The sequence below is a fragment of the Clupea harengus genome, chromosome 24, assembly GCF_900700415.2.
Source record: "Clupea harengus chromosome 24, Ch_v2.0.2, whole genome shotgun sequence".
Taxonomy (NCBI): domain Eukaryota; kingdom Metazoa; phylum Chordata; class Actinopteri; order Clupeiformes; family Clupeidae; genus Clupea; species Clupea harengus.
Genome location: NC_045175.1, coordinates 4,887,816 through 4,907,849, shown reverse-complemented (window position 1 = coordinate 4,907,849; position 20,034 = coordinate 4,887,816). Strand labels below are relative to the sequence as shown.

General features: G+C 46.1%; 1 protein-coding gene across 1 annotated transcript in view; it reads right to left on the bottom strand.

Moving 5' to 3' along the window:
- The window catches only part of sorcs3 (sortilin related VPS10 domain containing receptor 3), a 177,721-nt gene that overhangs the window by 36,124 nt on the left and 121,563 nt on the right, over positions 1-20,034 (bottom strand). The window contains exons 5-11 of the mRNA XM_031561919.2: positions 14,278-14,351; positions 11,615-11,679; positions 10,107-10,225; positions 7,496-7,585; positions 7,003-7,182; positions 1,581-1,727; positions 302-404 (exon numbers count right to left, since the gene is read on the bottom strand). Of these exons, the coding sequence (XP_031417779.1) occupies positions 302-404; positions 1,581-1,727; positions 7,003-7,182; positions 7,496-7,585; positions 10,107-10,225; positions 11,615-11,679; positions 14,278-14,351 (778 nt within the window). The remainder of the gene's footprint in view (positions 1-301; positions 405-1,580; positions 1,728-7,002; positions 7,183-7,495; positions 7,586-10,106; positions 10,226-11,614; positions 11,680-14,277; positions 14,352-20,034) is intronic.

Below are 20,034 nucleotides of genomic sequence, written 5' to 3'. Positions count from 1 at the left end.
ACACACACACACACACACACACACACACACACACACACACTGTGACCCATTCAGAATGATTCAACCCACCGGTGGAGAAATAATGGCTTTCAGAATGATGCTAGCAAAGTCTACTTCAAAAGAAGCCTGACCAATATCATTAGCCTCAGCCTATTATCATCACCATTACTCTTACCACTCGCCTACTATTAGCATTAGTCTACCATTACTATTAGCCTAAAATTACTGTTTCACTGAAATAAGTAAGTTATTTGTATTTTTTGTTGTTGTTGTTGTTGTTGTTGTTGTTGTTGTTTGTTACCTGTGGCCACGATGACTCCCGGTGCGGAGCTCTTGCTGATTATGTTCCCTGAGAGGTACGGGTTTTCTGACATTTGCAGTTGGAGATGCAGGGAGCAGAATGGCTGTAGGTAGGAGACAGGATGGGATGGGGGTTGGGGGTTGGTTGGTTGGTTGGTGGTAAAATGACAAGAAGTCTATTAAGTCTGACACAGCTATTATGTACCTGTCACTCAAAACAAATCTGCCTGACAGGCTACACATTAAAGACTTGAAGACGCTTCAAAGGACAAAGAAAAAAAGGTGTAGACCAACTTGATATTTAAAGCACAGTAGCAATTTATTTTTACAATCATCATTTTTAAAGAAAAGGGAAAAAATATGATTCGGTTTTGAGCAGAGTACAGGGAATAAAAGGTGCCATATTGTTTTTACACTGTGTTGACACCCCACCCCACCCTTTTTGTTTTTCCATCTAGGGGGAAAGCCATACTATTACCCCCCCCCCCCCCCTCCCTTACATCCTTGCACCCTCCCAGTGTTGGCTGATTCTTATTTCTTTTTTTACCAGTCATTAACACAGCAGGACATTAAAGCACAGAGCCATCTCTCTGGAGCACCCGTAGACAAAAGAGTCGACAATTATATCAGTGCGTAAGGACAGGCAAAGAGGGGGAAAATGTAATATATATATATATATATATATATATATATATATATATATATAAATATAAATATATATATATAAAGAAATCTGCTCATCCTCTTTCATCTCTCCATTGATTGCCTGACATTGTTGCCGCGGACACCAAGGGCAACAGGATTTAACGGCGAAATCAAAAGCAATGCCAGCCGGCAATTAAAGTATCACAAAGACGCCCTCTGAAATGCCTCCCCTCCGCCTCCCTCTATCCCTCCCCCATCCCTCCCTCTATCCCCCCCCCCCCCTCCAAAAAAAACCTCAGGCTCTGGCCTCTCTGTTCACCGTCGTCCCAGAGACCCGATTCCCCTGCTAATGTTTCCAGACTTGTGCTGTAATTGCCTGAGGAGTGCTTTGAAAGAGACAGAGATTAAAAAAAAAAAAAAACAGTGCGGGACACCCTTGTTTTATTTTATCTCAAGGTTTCCTACCCGATTACGAGGGAAGTGTTGCCCCATGTCGTTGCTCGTACAGACGGAGCTTCTCTCTGGTGCGTAAGGCCATTATTCTAACACTGCAGACCCAAATGTGAACATCATGGTGGGGGTGAAAGGACTGGGGGGGAGGGTGGGGGGAGGTGGGTGGTGGACTAGACTCTCACCAGGACACAGTGGATGTCGTTTCCTTCGAGGTCACTGGTAGGGGCCTGTAGCAGTCTCCAGTCACGGCCCTTGTTGTAGGTGATGTAAGTCTTCACCTGGTTGTCCAGCTTACGGTTGGCGATCAGCATCCCCTTTATTCCCGCTACCTGGAGAAAGCACAGAATGGCTTACAGTCTCTCTCTCTCTCTCTCTCTCTCTCTATATATATATATACATGCACTGGTTACTGACATTATGACATTTGCTAGTGCTTATGGGGTAGGGAAGCTGTGCTGTGAAAAGATGATTGACAAGTGGGTTTTAAAGTGTGAAAAGGAGAGGTCTGAGTATTTCCTTTAGTTTTCTTTTATAATTAATGTAGTGGTGTAAGCCTTGTTGGTTGGAGGTTTTAGTGTTTTATGTGTTTTAGTGGTGTAATTGTGGTGAGGACGTTAGTGGTTTAATAAAGTAGTGTCTCTCTCTGGACACCTGAGCGCTCTCAGTACTGAGTATATTCAATACAAAGCAGAAGGTCTGGCTTGTGGGCACTATTGCTGTTTTTTTCTTTAACCTGAGGATTGTAAAGTATGTTGGGGTGTTTCTAAAGGGGCCCTAATTTAATTTTGAAAAACAAAAGTAATGAGCAACGAGCAAAATCTGCCGCAGATGAACTAAAGCTAATTTAATAACTTGGCCAATTCATTTAGCTAATTCAATACCATGAGCAAGATCGTAAGCGCAAAGTGGGTGGGTCAGTGCAATGCTACCACGCGCCACACACGATAGCTTTAGCTCCTGCGCGACAGACTTTGCTCATTGCTCACTGCTTTGCTTGACGCGCCACGTCAATGAAATTAGGGCTTGTGTGTGTTTTAAGGGCGCTGCAATATCTGCACTCTGAATGCTGGGTCAGTGAAGGGTTGAAAAGAGTGTTAAACCTCTTTTCCTGTCGTTGGCAGTCTCTTTTGTATTGTGCTTAAACTGTGTATTGATTAGAAAAATGTCAATTTGGTTAGATAAAAGTGTGTTAAATCCCCCCTTCCTCTCTGCGATGTCATTTCACTGTGAGAGCCTCAACCAATATTTCTCAGCTAATTGTCTGCTTGCTTCTGTAATCACTGGATAAACTCCCCACGTCTCTACTTGCACCCCCCCCCCCCCCCCCCCCCCTCCCCCCTCTTTCTCTCTCTTTCTCGTCCTCTCTCACTGCAATGAATTTCAGGCAGTTCAGAGGGACGTCCACCAAATTGTACGACGAGCTCACGACAGTGCCAGGACCCTCATCTCTTCTCTTTACTACCCCCAACCCCCCCAACATTAAAATGATAGCAGTATTAAAACGACAGGACACACACACCCCCCCTTCAAAAACACACAGTCCAGATTTATGGCTTATTGGTGTTGAGATGTGACAGGGCAGCTGTGGGTTAGACTGTCTGAAATCTAGCCTGCTGCCAGAGAGAGCGAGAGAAGAGAGGAGAGGGTAAAGGTAGAGTTAGATGGAAGGGTGGGGGACAGGACAAGAGAGGGAGAGAGAAAGACTGGGGAAATTCAGAAAGAGAGAGTGATAGAGAAAGAGCAAGAAAGAGAGAGAGAGGAAAAGATAAAGATAGAGCTAGAGAGAGTGAAAGGTGGAAGAGACAGGAAGAGATAGACAGAGAGAAAAACAGCAAGAGAGGGGGAGAGGGGGGGGTAGGAGAGATGGAGCTAGAGAATGAACGTTAGAGACAGGAAAAGGCAGCAAGAGAGATAGACAGACTGGACAATCATTTTTACATTACATTATTTATCTTTTAATTATACTACTATGTTTTAATATTACTATCATTTTAATGTTATATTCTATTTTATGTACCTTGCTCTTTTAAAAATATATATTTCACTATTTATTTTTCCTTTGGATATTCCTTTTGCTTTTAGTTCTATAAAGCACAGTGAAATGCCTCTGTACATGAAATGTGCTATATAAATAAACTTGCCTCATCTTGCCTAGAGAGCAAGGAGAAAGAGAGAAAGAGAGAGACAGAGAGAGAGAGAGAGAGAGAGACAGAGAGAAAGAGAGAGCGAGAGAAAGAGAGAGAGAGAGAGAGAGCAGGTCAGATATGCTCTGGCATGATGCTTCCAGTATAAGTGGCACTAATAGGCAGACTGGTTGACAGTGGTGAGGAGGAGGCCTAAGACTGAATGGACATGGCTAATGAGGAAAAAAACCTCCTTGCCTGACCAGGGGTGTCAGTCAAAAAGGTAATTATTTATTATACACACCCCTCTCCCTCTCTCTCTCCCTCTCTCTCTCTCTCTCTCTCTCTCTCTCTGACTTGCTCCAGCTCTTTCATATACATCTGATCTCTCTCTCTCTCTCTACCTCTGGCTCTCTATCTGCCTATCCCTCTGGGCCTATCACCTGCGCACACAGACACACACACACACACACACACGTATAAACACACACATACACACATATACAGTATATACACACACACACACATGTACATATCTGCCCCATTGTTTGTACTGTCAAATCAGAATGAGTTTTCCACCTGTGAGTGCAGCCTTGATGCTGCTGTGCCTACAACCTCTGTAAGATCCCCTGTGACCAGTCACACAGTGAGGTGGGCATACCCAGCACACACAACATGTACACACAACAACAACAATAACAACAACAACAACAACAACAACACACACAGATACAGCATCACAAAACAATACCAAACAAATAGAAAATGCCCATTAGTATTTAATTAGCTATCAGAGACACGGCACAGGAGTCGGTAATAAAAGAGTGATGTAATAAAAGAGTGATGTAAAAAAAGAGTGATGTAAAAAGAGTGATGTAATAAAAGAGTGATGTAAAAAGAGTGATGTAATAAACAAGTGATGTAAAAAAAGAGTGATGTAAAAAAGAGTGCTGTAATAAAAGTATCTCTCTCCTCCTGTTACTCGTCCTCCGTCTTCCCCTCCCTCTTTTTCTCTTTCTGTCGGTTGCTTTCCCTGTCTCACACCTTCTTTCTCTCCATCCCTCCCTTTCACTGTCCCTCTTTCTTCCTCCCTCATCATATCCCTCTCTTCCTAGCCCTCCCTCCTCTCTTTCTCTCTATCGCTCTCCTACGGCAGACCGAATGGTGTCGTGGTGTGGAGGGATGGAGGGATGGAGGGATGGAGGAAGGAGCCGTCGCCAATCTCCCTTAATGAAAACCCCGGCACCATCTATTAAAGATATGGATCAGCTGCTGAATCAGAACCCCTGGGGGGGGGGGATTGGCGGGGGGCCGAGAAAGTGCACTACAGTCTCCCACTCCCTCAACCGCCCCCTCAACACTCTCCATCTCCACCTCCACCCGAGTATCCCCCAGACAACCCCCTACCCCCACCCCCACCCCTGCATTAACCGAATCATCTTCGCCTACGCCTGCTAATTTGGCGGATATTTTTAGCTGCCCGGAGCAAGACATGAAATGTAACATTTTTTTTTCTGCACCGCTGGCACTTCCCGTGATGTATGAGTGGAAGTCGGGTAATTTTGAGGAACATTTGGGGGTCTCAGCACATGCTTGATTTGACCCCAACACCCCCCCCCCCCCCCCCCCCCATCACAAAATCAAAAGTACCACCAGCCTGTTGTTTACTCACCCACCCCGCCCCACCAACCCCCCACAAAATCCCAAACAGCTCCCACCTCAGTGTCCCCTGAGGACCCCAAACACCAGCACCAGACACCCACTTGCTATTTGACTACTGAGCCAATGGAGCCGACTATGCAGACAGTTTAATCTCTGTCTGCATTGAGCCGAGCCACTGCAGACGAAGACTGACACAACCAACAACTGCCAAGTGAGCTTTATCTCCTCCCCTACTGCACCCGACCCCAACTCCACCGCACCCCACCGCACCCCACCCCACTATGCCCCCCACACAAAACATCTCACTAGCAGGGAGCACATGAGGATAACCCTGCTGTGGTTAGGGAGCCCTGAGCTTCACGGCGCCCGCGAGCGTGCGTTAAGACTGAGAGACTGCCAAACGAAGCATGCAGGACAAAGACAGAGACTCTCTCTCTCTCTCTCTCCATTGTGTTTTTCAATGTGACTGTTTTTCAAGTCTGGGCCCAGACCCGGCTACTTCCTGCTTCCCTTAAATGTATAATTCCCTTCCCAGGGTCCTCGGAGCCGGTTTCGTTCTTTAGATTCCAGTCCTCACGGGCTCAAGCAGCTAACAAAAGAATTTTGGTCAAAGTTTTATTTTATTTTTCTCCCCAAAGCCATCCCAGTAAGAAGATACTCTCTATCTCGTCTAGATGTGATTAGATCCTCAGCTGATGCTCTCAAAGGACGCGCGCAATTAAGTTGCCACGACTATGAACTATCATAGCGTCCCAGGTGTAGCTAGACTCTCATGCGCTTCCCTGCTGTTCAAAAAAGAACGCTTAAAAAGACCCTAAAATACAATATGATGATCTATTTTTTATCTTTTGCTTTTCAAAAAAGTTTGGATCATTAAAGCTGTGGAGTTTTGATTTGTCTTTTTCTTCTTGTTCTCATTCTTCTATTCTTCTTGGCTGGCACACCACACAAAGGGAGAGAAAAAAATAACGTGCTAACTTTGTTGTTCTTGTTGGTGTGAAGACTTTGTTTTTCTTTTTTCGTTAAATTTGTGTGATGCATGCCGCGGATCCGCGTGCGACAAGCGCTTCTAGCTAATAGTGAGGTGCAAACAAGCGGAACGAGGATTCGGCACAAACAACCACTCCGCGTGAGGCACTCAAGAGTGACAAATGTTGAGCCACGGTACGGACACACATGAGGGACTAACACTCACACCCAGCGGAACACACAGCCCATGCTAAATTCACACATCCAACACAGGTCTGGCCCTTGTCAGATCCAGTTTTTTTACACCCAAAAATGCTGACCTGTATTACTTCCAGGTCAGAGTTACCAGGTCACCAAGACCAAGAACAATCAGGAACTGTACATTCACTCCTTGGCTATGCACGTAGCGGAGTGTTGTTCTCTGGCTTGACTATAAAGCATACAAACATGTCTGTGAGTTTCAAAAGATTACAAGGTGAAGGCATTTAGAAAGCCCTGGGCTGGCTATATCACAGATCTGCGATTAGGTTTAAACCAGCGAGTTAGCGAGTTAAGAATTTACTGAAGTCAATACCACAAACATGGAATGTTGATTCAGAGCCACTGTTGAATGTGCTAATATTTGTTTAGCATGTGGGATCCATAATCTGACAAAGACTGTAAGGTCGAAAAGATAGATAAAAACTCTTTCTTTTGGGAGCAGTTTGCAGACATTTTTCTCTTTATGTGTTTTTGTGTCTATCTCTATCTCAACCTTACCGTGGGTACTTTTGGATGTGCACACCTCGACAACTGACCTTCTCTAACCGTTTCTGGTTACGTGTCATGGACCACGGTTGTGGACACATACCTCGTACAGGTCGATCATACTGTTGCCCCCGAGGCCACGGGTAGCTTTGACATTCTCCAGGGCCAGGGTGAAGTGGATGCCCTGCGGGTCGGAGATATAGATGTTGTAGGTGTCGTTCTGGTTCCACTCCTGCACGGCAGCAAACACCTGGCCCTCGTCCGTGCTGATGATGTGCATGTCCTGAGAAAGAAGGGGGGGGGGGGGGAGAGAGGGAGAAAGGGAGCATGGGAGAGAAAGGAAGTGAAGAACAGAAGGAGGGAAGGAGGGAAGGAGAGAAAAGTTAAAAGAAGGGCAATTAATCATCAGCTGTAATCCCACTAGGTTTTTGTCAGAGCACAGGAAAGGTATGGTGAGTGTGAGTGTGAGTGTGAGTGTGAGTGTGAGTGTGGTGTCCAGTTACCATGGTGTTTGTTTGTATGTTGGTGCTTAAATAACAGCATTAGTTAGTTGACATGCAAGTGGGACTTTCCAGGTTCAGAGGAGCGTGACTTACCTTGGGTAGGGAGTATTTGGGCAGTTTAATTCGCATGAAGGGCTCCCTCTGGTAGGACACGAGGTACCACGCCCGTCCAGCGGAGGTGACCTGCGATCCGATAATAAATAAAAAATTCAGACAACAAAAGACACCGCTAATTGCTTGATAAATGGATGGAAGATGGTTGGATGGTGGATTTTGTGCTTTCATTACAAGGTGAAATCTAGCGCTGTTAATTACATAGAAATAGATGGTGGGTAAAATATAGCACAGAAACAGAAATACCCCATTCCCACCCCTTCCCCCCATTCATCTTGTTGCAGTGCCAGCATCTTGTACGTGTGTGCATGTGCATCTCCAATTCGGTTGCCCTTTCTAGAACCTTCTTTCAGGGAGAAAAAAAAAACAGAATTGTCTTGGCACGCGCTCAAAGGATGGCGTGCCTCTTCCCGGCCTGTCGATGCCCTTCGCAGGTTCTGAGAGGAACGTTGGTAAATATCTCACGGGACAATCAATACCCTCATTATTCTTTGTCAGGGGTAAATCTTTAAGTCTCCAGACCAATGCATGCTCTTGTCGCTCGAGAGTCGCGCTTAATGAAAGCGCCGGCGGCAAAAATGCAGGCCGGCAGTAATTCAGTACAACGACTACAGCCGAGCATTCCGACCCCCACTCTGCTCTACGACAGACTCTGGCTGAGAAAGTACATGAAAGAACTCAAGAAAGAAGGAGAGGATAAAAGAAAGAAAGACAGAAAGAAAACACTCAAAACAGACACGTTTACCAAGGGAACTTCAGTGTGTCCATTGCACCCTCTGCCATTTCATAATTTCAATTAACAGAGTTTGTGTCCCTCCCCAACCCCACCCCCCGCCGCCCTTCTCAAGCAAGCCAATGCCGTTCACAAAAGAGAGCAACAGTGAGTTTATTATTACATGACAGAAGCAATTACTGCTTCTTGTGCTGCCGCTTGCTAAGTGCACTCTTCGTCGGGAAAGGGAGGAAGAGGAGGAGGATGAGGATGCCACGCCAAGTAAACAGTGTGTCCTCCAAAAACACAGCACTACTGAGGGCAGGGGCCAGCAATCAATGGCAAACAGAGGCGGCTGAACTTCGAGCTAAATTGAGAGGGATCGATTTCTGAACATCCTCCCATCCCCCCCACCCTTTCCCAGATTCTTTCGGCCGTGAGGCAAAAACAGAATAAAAATAAAATAAAACACCAATCAGCAACAACAACACTGGGATGGTCGAAGTGAAGGAGGTTCTTGGAGAGCTGTTCAAGATGAATGTCAGCAAGCCAAATAATTGTTGTGGAACTTTGTGTGAAACATACGAGAACAGTCCAAGAACTATTTCTCCGAAAAGGTATGACGCTGTAAAAAAGGCCCCATTAAAAAAGAAAGAAGAAAGAAAAACAACAAAACAGCGAGGATAACCGACATGAAAGCCTTGTGGGAATGAGAGACACATGAATGAAATGGTGGACAGAGGAACACAGTAATTCTTTTTTTCCCCTCTGAATTCGTAATGCAAGTGGCCTCCCCATTTTGAACAGTGTCAACGTAAATAATATTCAAGCGCATCAAAAATTTAACACCTCTCAGAAATTGCATTACTTAGTATTCAGCACATTAGGGTTTTCGGATTTTCTATTTTAATATTTTCCCCCCTCGCGCAGCCACAAATGGTGATTAATGTGACACATTTTGGCAATCACAGTCAACTGCAGACAACTGTGTGACTACACTGCCTCGATAAAATAAAATGCGAGAGCGACAGAATCTGCCCCGACAAGGGTGAGCAGCAGAGGCAGTACACTGCCAAACACACGTGACACATCCAACACGCTGAATCTAGGCTTTTGTTAATGGATGACACTCTTTGTTTTTTCCCCCTCACAGTCTTTTCAGCAGTGGTGGTGATTTGAAGAAAACAAATGTCAAAAACGGTGAAATATGCATCGCAAGTCGCCAGTAATTAAGCTAAAACAAGTGTATTAACGAACTAAAATTTTACGGAGATGGGAAGCCACTACCAAATGAATTCAGCAAACCGAAACCCAACTTCTGTATGTAATGTTAGTTTTCCTCTCAGTCGGGGACTGAAATATATCAAGCTGACAAAGAGTCTATAATGTACGTTAACTGATGGACTCTGGTAATGACTACAGTAATAAGCCAAGATTGTTTTCGAAAGGGAAAACAATTACAATTATCCAGAACAGTGGTTTCACGGGCGGTGCTGTAAACATGTGCAAATCAGCGACATGATTTTAGATTATCAGTTAATGAGTTGATCGTATTGATTTTCAGTCACGGACTCTAAACACACTTAGAATCATGTGATTAGGGTCCTCAACACGAGCGAAACGCGACAAAAGGAACGTGTTTGTAAAAATGCCCAATATTCCATAGAAGGACATTCTAGGGGCATTTTTCTGTCGTCACTTTCATCTCCCTTTAGGAAATATGGAAATCCCAAATAGGCGTAATGCACAGCATATGGCTATGCAGATCAAGGTTAATGAAGCACATCCTACACCCTGGCAACTCATTCAAAACACAATATGGCGAAGCCTGTTTCCTAAAACACACACACACACACACACACACACACACACATTCACCTGAATGAACATGTAGTCGTCCTGGACCACCAATGAGTTGGTGTCGATGTAGCCCGCCAAGGGGTAGTTCCGGTTGGCCTCTGAGCAGCTCTGCACCCGACAGGTCACATACTGCGCACCTGAGGAAACGAGAGGCATCATTATCATCGTTGTCATCATCATCATCATCATCATCGCCATCGGTAACGTTAGCTTTGGTGGGTGCTGTCATCATAAATGTTGATAAATCGTCGGCTGTTCGGGAGCCGGGCACACACACATCAATCACAATACGGAGCTGAACAAACTATGGAAATGAGCTGGGTGTTTTACCCGTGTGTTAGGCGCCATTTCCCCGACTCTGGTGAGACTAATGCGCAGCGTGATTGTGACAGACAACAGAGCAACTTGGTTAATCCACATAACCATCAATCCGCCGTTAATTAACCACGCTAACTGCCACCTCCAAACCTCACTGTAAGTGTATGAAGATATCGATCTAGTTAATAACGGAAATCCACAGCTGGGCGTGGGATCCACTCCTGTGTAGAACACTTTCAGGTCTATTGTTCGCCAACCACTGAGATGGAGAACAAAAGACTCTGTGGGTGTCTGGACATGTCCATGTCCAGACAAAACCAATGGCGTTCCGCGAATCAGTGCTCTTTTAATTAACGACTCTGATAATCCCTTCAATTTTCTCATTGTCTTTTTTTTTCCCCTCTTCTTTTGTTTTTCATTTCATTTCAGCTCACAATGTCAGCCTCCAACTTCAATCTTCAGACTCCAAAACAAAAACAGCTTTGGGGGACTGCTTTGAGTCTAGCACAGAAAGAGAACCAAATAACACTCAGATTCTCCTGTTCTCATACTCTCCTCAGACTCAAAAGACCCATAAGATATCCTCCACTGGTATCCTCATATTTACAGCATCCTCCCCCAGCAGGAGGCCATAGGAGAAGGAGTGTTCCTGGGCACAGAGAGGAGTGTGGGCTTCACCTACTGGGGACCTTGAGCGGTGCTGGCATTCAGAGTTATGGGCCTGACATTCAAAGGGGGGAATGATCGGGGACGTGAGCCGGGGGAGGGAGAGCCGTATTAATCGCGTATCATGCAGTGCATTTATCAGGCGGTGGAATCCGCCGCCACACCCCCGGGGACAGGGTTTAGACCTGCCGAGGAATAAGCTGGAATTTATTCAACGGCTCATATTCTCTCTCTCTCTCTCTCTCTCTCCCTCTTGCTGTCTGCCTATCCGTCTTGCCCTCCTTTGCTACCTCTACTTCTCTCTTGCTCCCTCACTCTCGCAGCCTATTTCTTTCTCTCTATCCCTTCCTCGTGCTCTCAATCTTCCCATTCATACTGGCTGTCTATAGTCTGCGTGGGAAGAGTTCTTCAGTAATACAACATAAGCGCCGGACACTTGAAGGACGGAAAGGAAAAAAAGCGGGTAAATCAGTAAACAAAAATAAAGAGAAAGAGTGGGTGAAAAGAGAGAAAAAGAAGAAGTAAGAAGAAAGGGTCCTTACGTCCATCCGGCGTGTTGGCCTCCAGGTGAACGAGGTCAGTCTCCTTATCCAGGCCGATTACAGACCTGCGTCAGAGAGAGAGCAGACAGTGGACACACACACACTGTGTCAGCAGAGCACTGGACACACACAGACACATACTCCCTCTCTCACACACACACACACTGTGTCAGCACAACACTGAACACATACAGACACATACTCCCTCTCTCTCACACACACACTGTGTCAGCAGAGCACTGGACACACACAGACACATACTCCCTCTCTCTCACACACACACACTGTGTCAGCAGAGCACTGGACACACACAGACACATACTCCCTCTCTCACACACACACACACACACACACACACTGTGTCAGCACAGCACTAAACACATACAGACACATACTCCCTCTCTCTCTCACACACACACACACACACTGTGTCAGCAGAGCACTGGACACACACAGATACATACTCTCGCTCTCTCTTTCTCACATACACACACACACGCACGCAAGCGCACACACACACACACACACACACTGTGTCAGCACAGGACTGGACACACACAGATACATACTCTCTCTCTCTCTTTCTCACATACACACACACACGCACGCAAGCGCACACACACACACACACTGTGTCAGCACAGGACTGGACACACACAGACACACACATACTCTCTCTCACACACACATACACCCCCCCCCACACACACACACACACACATGCTCTCTCTCACACACACACACTCACACGGCCCCATAATAAGACATCTTATTTGAAGTCCATTACTCGCCTGCGGCAGAAAAAGGGGGGAGTCTGAATGTCTTTTTATGTCCAGCCACCCCACCCCCCCCACCTCCCAACCCAAGTGTGCTTGAAAGGCGAGTTGACATTTCGTGGCTATTTATTACTGGATGAGGGAGTGCATATCCTGACACGGGAGTGGAAATTCTCGAAAATGTTAGCACCTGTTGTTAGTGTTCGTCTCAGCACGCATTTAAGGGCGAACACATTATTCATCGGGCCCGCTGAATTATTGGTTATGCGGCAGCGGCAGCAGCAGTGAGAGTCACTTCCTGTCCTAGTGTTTGGTGTCCATTTTCAATCTGCTATGTAAGACCGAGGGAAGCGATGTTCATAGACAAAGATGATAACTGGGACTCTGTGTGTGGGTCTGAATGTGTGGGGAACAGTGTGTGTGTGTGTATGTGTGTGTGTGCGTGTGTGTGTGTGTGTGTGTGTGTGTGTGTGTGTGTGTGTGTGTGTGTGTGTGTGCATTTATCTGTGTGTGCCTGCCTGTGTATTTGTGCACGCGTGTGTTTAGTCTCTGTTTGTGTGTGTGTGTGTGTGTTTAGTCAGTGTATTTGTTTGTGTGTGTGGGTAGCTGAGTGAATTGCCTCTATAGTCTCTGAGAACAGAGAGAGAGAAAATCAGGAGCCCAAGTGCATTGTGGGAAGTCAGAGTTTAAACGTCCTTGAGTGTTCCTGCCTGCCTGAATCAAGAGCTAGGACGAATCCAGCACATTATTTAGGATTAGGCCTTTGCAATAAACGCAGCCGGAGATTTATGCAAAGAGCCGGGGTAGAGCCTGAAGGCAGGGCCCAAACACATCCAGGGCCGCTGGTAGTGGTGCCGTCTCCACCCCCCCTCAACTTACACACACATGCGCGCGCACACACACACACACACACACACACACACACACAACCACACACACAAATACAAATGCACACTTTTTGATGAGTATGCAGTTCTAGGGAAAGGGCTCTTTCCCTCCTTCCCTCCTTCTCTCCCTCTCTCTCTCTCTCTCTCTTTCCTTGGTATACAACTATATGTGAGTGTGTGTCTGTGTGCGCGTGTGTGTGTGTGTGCGTGTGTGTGTGTAAGTGAGGGGTGGGGGGATTGCAGGAGTTTACAGGGCAAGGGCCTTTGTGACTGAATGAGCAGTGCAATACCTGCTACTTTATTGCCCATTTCAGCTGCTGTCTCTGCAGTATGTATGCATATCCTCCCAGACACACACACACACACACACACACACACACACACACACACACACACACACACACACACACACACACACACACACACCTCTCAGACAGAGCAAAGCCCCTGTTTGCCCCCCCCCCCCCCACACACCCCCACACACACACACACACACACACACACACACACACACACACACACACTCACACGCACACACACACTGTCACTCACACACACACACACACACACCCCACCCCACAGACAGACTTTGGCTGATCTAGTGTACAATATCAAAGAAATGAGCTGGAAAAGAGATGCTACAAAGCCCCTTTGACAGGACGTGAGGCAGCTGAGAGAGAGAGAGAGGAGAGGGAGCTCCAGACTCTCCCAAACTTAATTTCTCTGCTGTCAAAGTCTGGCCTGCATCCATGAAATTGTATAGCACAATCACACATTTATCAATATAACAGTCAAAAATAAGAGGTTAGAATTACAGTTGGTATGCTGTATATGAAGTCAATGGTGGTAGGTGAGATTTTTTGGTAGAGCTGTGTGACTTTATTTTATTTTGGTAACATTTTATAATAATAGTCACCAATAAAGCATTTGTTTACGGTTTACAGTCCATTGGTGTATCATTAGTACAATGTACTTGTTGATAGTAAACTTTTTGACTTACCAGTAGAATCTGTTTGGAGTTACCGCTTCGTGGACAAGTTGCCACTTCCTCCCAAAATCAAGAGAGCTGTACAACTGGAGATGGACATGGACGAATGAGAGAAGGATGGAGAGACGGGGAGAGAAGGAGAGATGGATAGAGAGCATGCAAGAGAATGAAAAAGAAAGACGGAAATGAAATAAACAGGAAAGGGGGGATTGAGAGAAAGACAGAGAAGGGAGGGAGAGAGAGAATGAGAGAGAAAAGGGTGTTAGAAATGAAACACGGAAAGGATGGAGAGAGAGAGAGGGACAGGGAGGGATTGTGAGGGAGAGAGGGAATGAAAGAGAGAGACGGGAATGAAACAAAAAGGGATGCAAGAGAAGGTGGGAGGAGCAAAAAAGAATGACAGAGAAAGAGAGTAAGAAATGAAACAGTGGAAGGATGGAGAAAGAGAGGGATGGGGAGGGAGAGAGAGAGAGGACGAAACAGAGAGAAGGGAGAGAGAGAGAGTTAGTTTCATTTACAGTGAGATCAGGTACCTCGGAGACACACAAGGCCGTGGAGTCAGCACAACATCGGCTGCACTGCACCGCCATGATTAAAGGCAATTAGTGTCCTTGATTTAGATTTTATTACAGTGACAGCAAGGTTGATGCATTGGCACGCGCGCCGCTGTGGGGGGGGGGAGAGCCCACACCCGGCGAAGAAGCACAATGCTAAGATGGGCTGACAAGGCCTGCATACCCCCATCATAATTACAGCCGGGCCAGGCTATATTGCTCCAACACATTAGCCTCCCCCAGCAAGCAAACACTGTGAGGGCCTTAATTATGGTTTAGCGCCGGCTGCCATTTTGGCATCCGTGTGAATCACTTCTTGAAGGACATTCAGTAAAAAATAAGCTGTGACGAGGCCACCCCTCATTAGTTCAGGCGTTTTTTTTTTGCTTTTACACAGATAAATGTTTTTGCACGATGTATCATTTTTCAATGTCATATCAATGCCGTAATAAAAAGAATATAAGAGGATTTTCTGCAGCTATCTTTCAGGTGCCATAATCTGTAACTATTTTTTACTGCTCGAACAACATCACAATCGACTGTATGTCCTTTAAAAAAAAAAGGAAAAAAAAGTGTCTCTTTCGGATAACGCTCAGTAAATGACAATCCAAACCAGCGATGGAAGAAGAATTGACAGACCTGGATCAGACAATACCTGAAAGTCTTCAGGATATGATGACTACGAGGAAGGAAGGTAGTGAAGGCTGAGTGAATTGATTTGGACTTGCAGCCCCTTCTGGGGTAACCCTCAGGGGAGCACTAATGGAAGAGATGGGGCCGGGGGAAGTGGGTTGGGGGGGGGGGGGGGGGGGGTTGGTAGAGGCTGGAGATGCCCCTGCTGCGGTGGGGTCTGGAGGCAAGACTGGGACTGAAAGTGCCAAGTCTTTAAGGACAGGGACACACTGTGCTTTCCTCTCGCTCTCTCTCTCTCGCTCTCTCTCTCTCTCCCTCTTTCTCTTCTTCCCCTTCTTGCGCCTGTCAATCTTTCTTCTTTTTTGAGGCTCTGCCTTTCAATTTTGCAAGGTTCTTTTTGTATTGTTTGTTTGTGGGTTTCCGTGTACTGTTCATACAGAGATCTTTTGAATGCTCTCATTATATTCTTTTTTATTAATCTATAAATTGCATGGCCCACTTACTTGTTACCTCCTTGTGTGTCGCTGCCTGTGTCTGTGTGTGTGTGTGTGTGTGTGTGTGTGTGTGTGTGTGTGTGTGTGAACACATATACACACTTGAAATGTTGTGTGACCTCCGCATGTTCTCGTAACCACGTAGCCTAATTTCCCTGATCTAATTATGTTTACACAAGCGCGGGGGCCCCCCGCACAATTAATGACAGGCTTTTGCGTCCGGCCCTACGCCATTACGTTGATTGATGCCGGTGTTCGCCTACTTTTCCCCGCTGCGAAACGAAGGGCTATTTTCATCCGCCGCCGCCGCCGCCGTCCCGGTGAGTTGAAGACCCGGGCATTGACTTGCTCTAATTCACCACAACGCGCTGCTTATGTTTATTGATGGGTAAACACTGCGCGTCAAATGGACGCGCATTCATCAGATGGGCTTATGGAGCAGGTGTTTCAGTGTGCGCAACAGGCGCATTTTCCGTCGTAATCCTTCAACGAGGGAGCCATTTGCCAATGCACCCTTGGCAGCACTTTGTTTGGGGGGGGGGGGGGGGGGGGGGTAATGCATTATTGCACCGCCTTTTAGATTCACCTGTGCCAACTCTCTGCATCTCACAAAAACTCCTACACGGGCAATTTTGCTATGAACTGAGCAGGCATTCATCTTTGCTGATAAGCTATCAGACATTACAGAGTATGTGTGTGTGTGTGTGTGAGAGAGAGAGAGAGAGAGAGAGAGAGAGAGAGAGACAGAGGGAGAGAGACGGAGAGAGAGAGAGAGAGAGACGGAGAGAGAGAGAAAGAGAGAGAGACAGGGGACAGAGAGAGGTGGAAGAGTGGTAGCACCGAAGAAATAAGCAAAATGCTCGGCAGACTTCGTCGCCTCACTCCCCCCGTGTTCAATGTAATGGCGTGAGACGGAAGAAGCAAAGTGCAGGCGCCCGCCTTCCCGTCTGCCTCCCTCCCTCCCTCCCTCCCTCCCTACCTCCAGGGACCCCCCTCATCAGTGCGGACAGTGACATATCGCATGGTGGAGGTGAGCTCCACCTGAGGCTATTCATCAGCGCACCTCGCCCCCCAACCCTCACTGCCCCCCAACTCCCCATGCTGACAGCTTCAATTCCGTGGCTCCACGTCGTCATGAAGTGAGCTTCATAGTTTCCCCCGCTCGCGTCGATAAATCACCACCACGGGGCTTGCCATCCCGCCCCTGTCGTTCACTGCATGTAAGGAAACACACCTCGGAATACAGGAAGTGGGCGTGGGGGTTGGGGGGGTGCAGTGGTCTGTCTGTAGGATGGGAGTGTGACTCAGACTTTCAGGATGAACGTCAAACCCAGAGAGTGGGGCAGAGGGCAGCTGAACATATGTGTCTTACATCTCATAACTCCCGGGTTTCCACATTTGATTTCAAGCTCGGGTGATGGATGCATAGCAGCTGTGGGGACGGGTGGCAGGTCACAGATAGATGGATGGATTTATATATTGGTCTGATTGAGTGTCCTATGACAGCATCTGTGGCTCCCTTCCACGTACACCTCTAGGCTGGCCGGAGAATATGGCACACACACCCCGACTGATGCCTGATCCTCCGACCACATGACACCCGCCTGTCATCCTGATTGATAGAGGCTTTGATGACTGCCCTACAGAGAAACTCCAGCAGTGGGGAAAAGGTGGCCTCTCTTTAACAACAACAAGCAAAGCAAAGATAATACCATTACATATAACATAACAATATTATATTTTATCCTATTAAATATATCACAGTGTATATATCCAGTTTTGTATTGTATTATATGTCTTTTTAACCACCTAATAGTGTGTATTTTTTGTAATTCATGTGAGTTTAAGATTTATGGGAATTGCTGTTGCAACACAACAATTTCCCCTTGAAGAACATCCATCCATCCATCCATCCATCCATCCATCCATCCCTCCATCCATCCATCCATCCATCCATCCCTCCATAACTTACAGACGTCTGTTACATTTTCCTAGAGGAGCAAATTAAAATGCCCCCCCCCCCCTCCACCTCCACCTCCAAAGTACACGATGGATTTCGAATCATCATAAGGAAGACAACTTTATTCAGGAATAGGATTCACCCTAGCCTTAAAAGAGGGTGTCTGCTATGGGGTCCTTGACACATTAGATACCCTCGCTTTCTTATTAATACCCTCCTCTCCAGTCGGGAGTCACGGCTGCGAAGGATCCAGTGTGTGTGTGTGTGTGTGTATGTGTGTGTGTGTGTGTGTGTGTGTGTGTGTGTGTGTGTGTGTGAGTGTCTGTGTGTGTGTGTGTGTGTGTGTGTGTGTGTGTGTGTGTGTGTGTGTGTGTGTGTGTGTGTGTGTGAGTGTGTGTGAGCTGGGGTGGAGTTTGTGTGTGTGTGTGTGTGTGTGTGTGTGTGTGTGTGTGTGTGTGTGTGTGTGTGTGTGTGTGTGTGTGTGTGTGTGTGTGTGTGTGTGACCCGTCAGTCAGCAACTACAGGTGCCTGGTTCCTCTAATGCGAATGCTACGCACATCCTTGTCAGATGGATTTTTCCAGAGAACATATTTATTTGCTTTGTTATTTATTTATTTTGCTGGAGGGGTGGGGTAAGGGGCCTAAATTAAACTCACACAGGACTGGGTCAAAAGTAATCTTTCTTGAACTTTTTCTTTTTGGGCTTCTGTTAAAGCCCCAGAGCAAGTGTGTCTACATCGTAGGAGACCCAGGAGCTGCAGCTACATCAGATAACTAGAATCTAAGATTAATCAGGACTTAGTCCACAGAAAGAGAAGGAACACCTCTAACCATGCCTTTCCCCGTACCACAAAAAAACATAAAAGAAGAAAAAGAAGAAGAAAAGAAATACAAAAATAAAGTAAAGGTAAATCCACACCTAAGACCACTTCGATTTCTCAGTATCTCTTTTTTTTCTTCTTCTTCTTCTTCTTCTTCTTCTCTGTCTTTGAGCTCTGCAAGCCAGAACGCCTCGGCTTGTGTGTTATGGCAGATGGCAGCGTTAGTTTGACTTGTGGTTCTAATTAGTCACAGGATGAGTCATTTAGACTGTGCTCGGGGGCTGTGATCAGCAGCAGTTAGCTCGCATAATTCACAGTTACTAATGAGCGGACACAGAGAAAGACTCAGAGGTTTTCAGGAAGATGGGTTATTACCTAAAGATGGGACCCCGGATGTTCGTAAACGGGTGAGATATGACTACACTGCATACTGAATATAGTATTTTATAGTGCATAGAATGAAAAAAAAAACAAGAAAACAACTAATAGTTTACCTTACGGGGACAGCACACGAAACATCTCATTCTGATGTACACTGTTGTCCATGTATGTACACTGAAAAATGTACACTGTTGTCCATGAAGTCTAAATTGAAGACATAAAGTACTTCATTTAAAGCTCATGACTGTGTTGTATGTATGCTGAATCAGCTAATGGAGGAGTGTAATTCACACCTCTCCTGGCAAACAGACTCCAAAGTGATGTTTGTGAGATTTGAAAGTTAATCTCTGACTCTACTGCCGTCTGAATGAAGTGTGGATCAATTAGGTTCAAACACACAACCACACTTGAATCAAGTTTGCCATTTAACCTAGCTTGGTAGCTTGTTAGCCAGCTTCCTCGGAGTGCATTGATTTTTTCTTTCATGTCTCAGATGTAACACAGTTTTCACTGCCAAGAAATATACCGATGTTTAGATGGTGGAAGGCAGGCGGGTTTAGGGGGCGCAAGTCAGTGTTGGTGTTAACAGTGAGTAAGTGTCCTCACTACAGTAACTGAGAATTACATCTTCTAGTCAAGTCAGGCAGTAGTTCCTCATGTGGTTTTGCGACATCACATGGAAAATCAAAAGGATTCTAAAGAAAGCAAGATGTCTGATTTGTTGTCCCCGTGAAGCAAAACTGACGGATGTTTTCTTTTTTATTATTTAGAGCTGAAGAGGATTGCAGGTCCAGAGAGAGAGAGAGAGAGAGAGAGAGAGAGCAAAGAAAAACAAAAAGCAAGAGAGAAAGAGAGGGGGGTGACAAAGAGACAGAGGGAGAGAAAGAAGGATATGTTGAAGTGTATGCAAATGCACCATCTGGGTT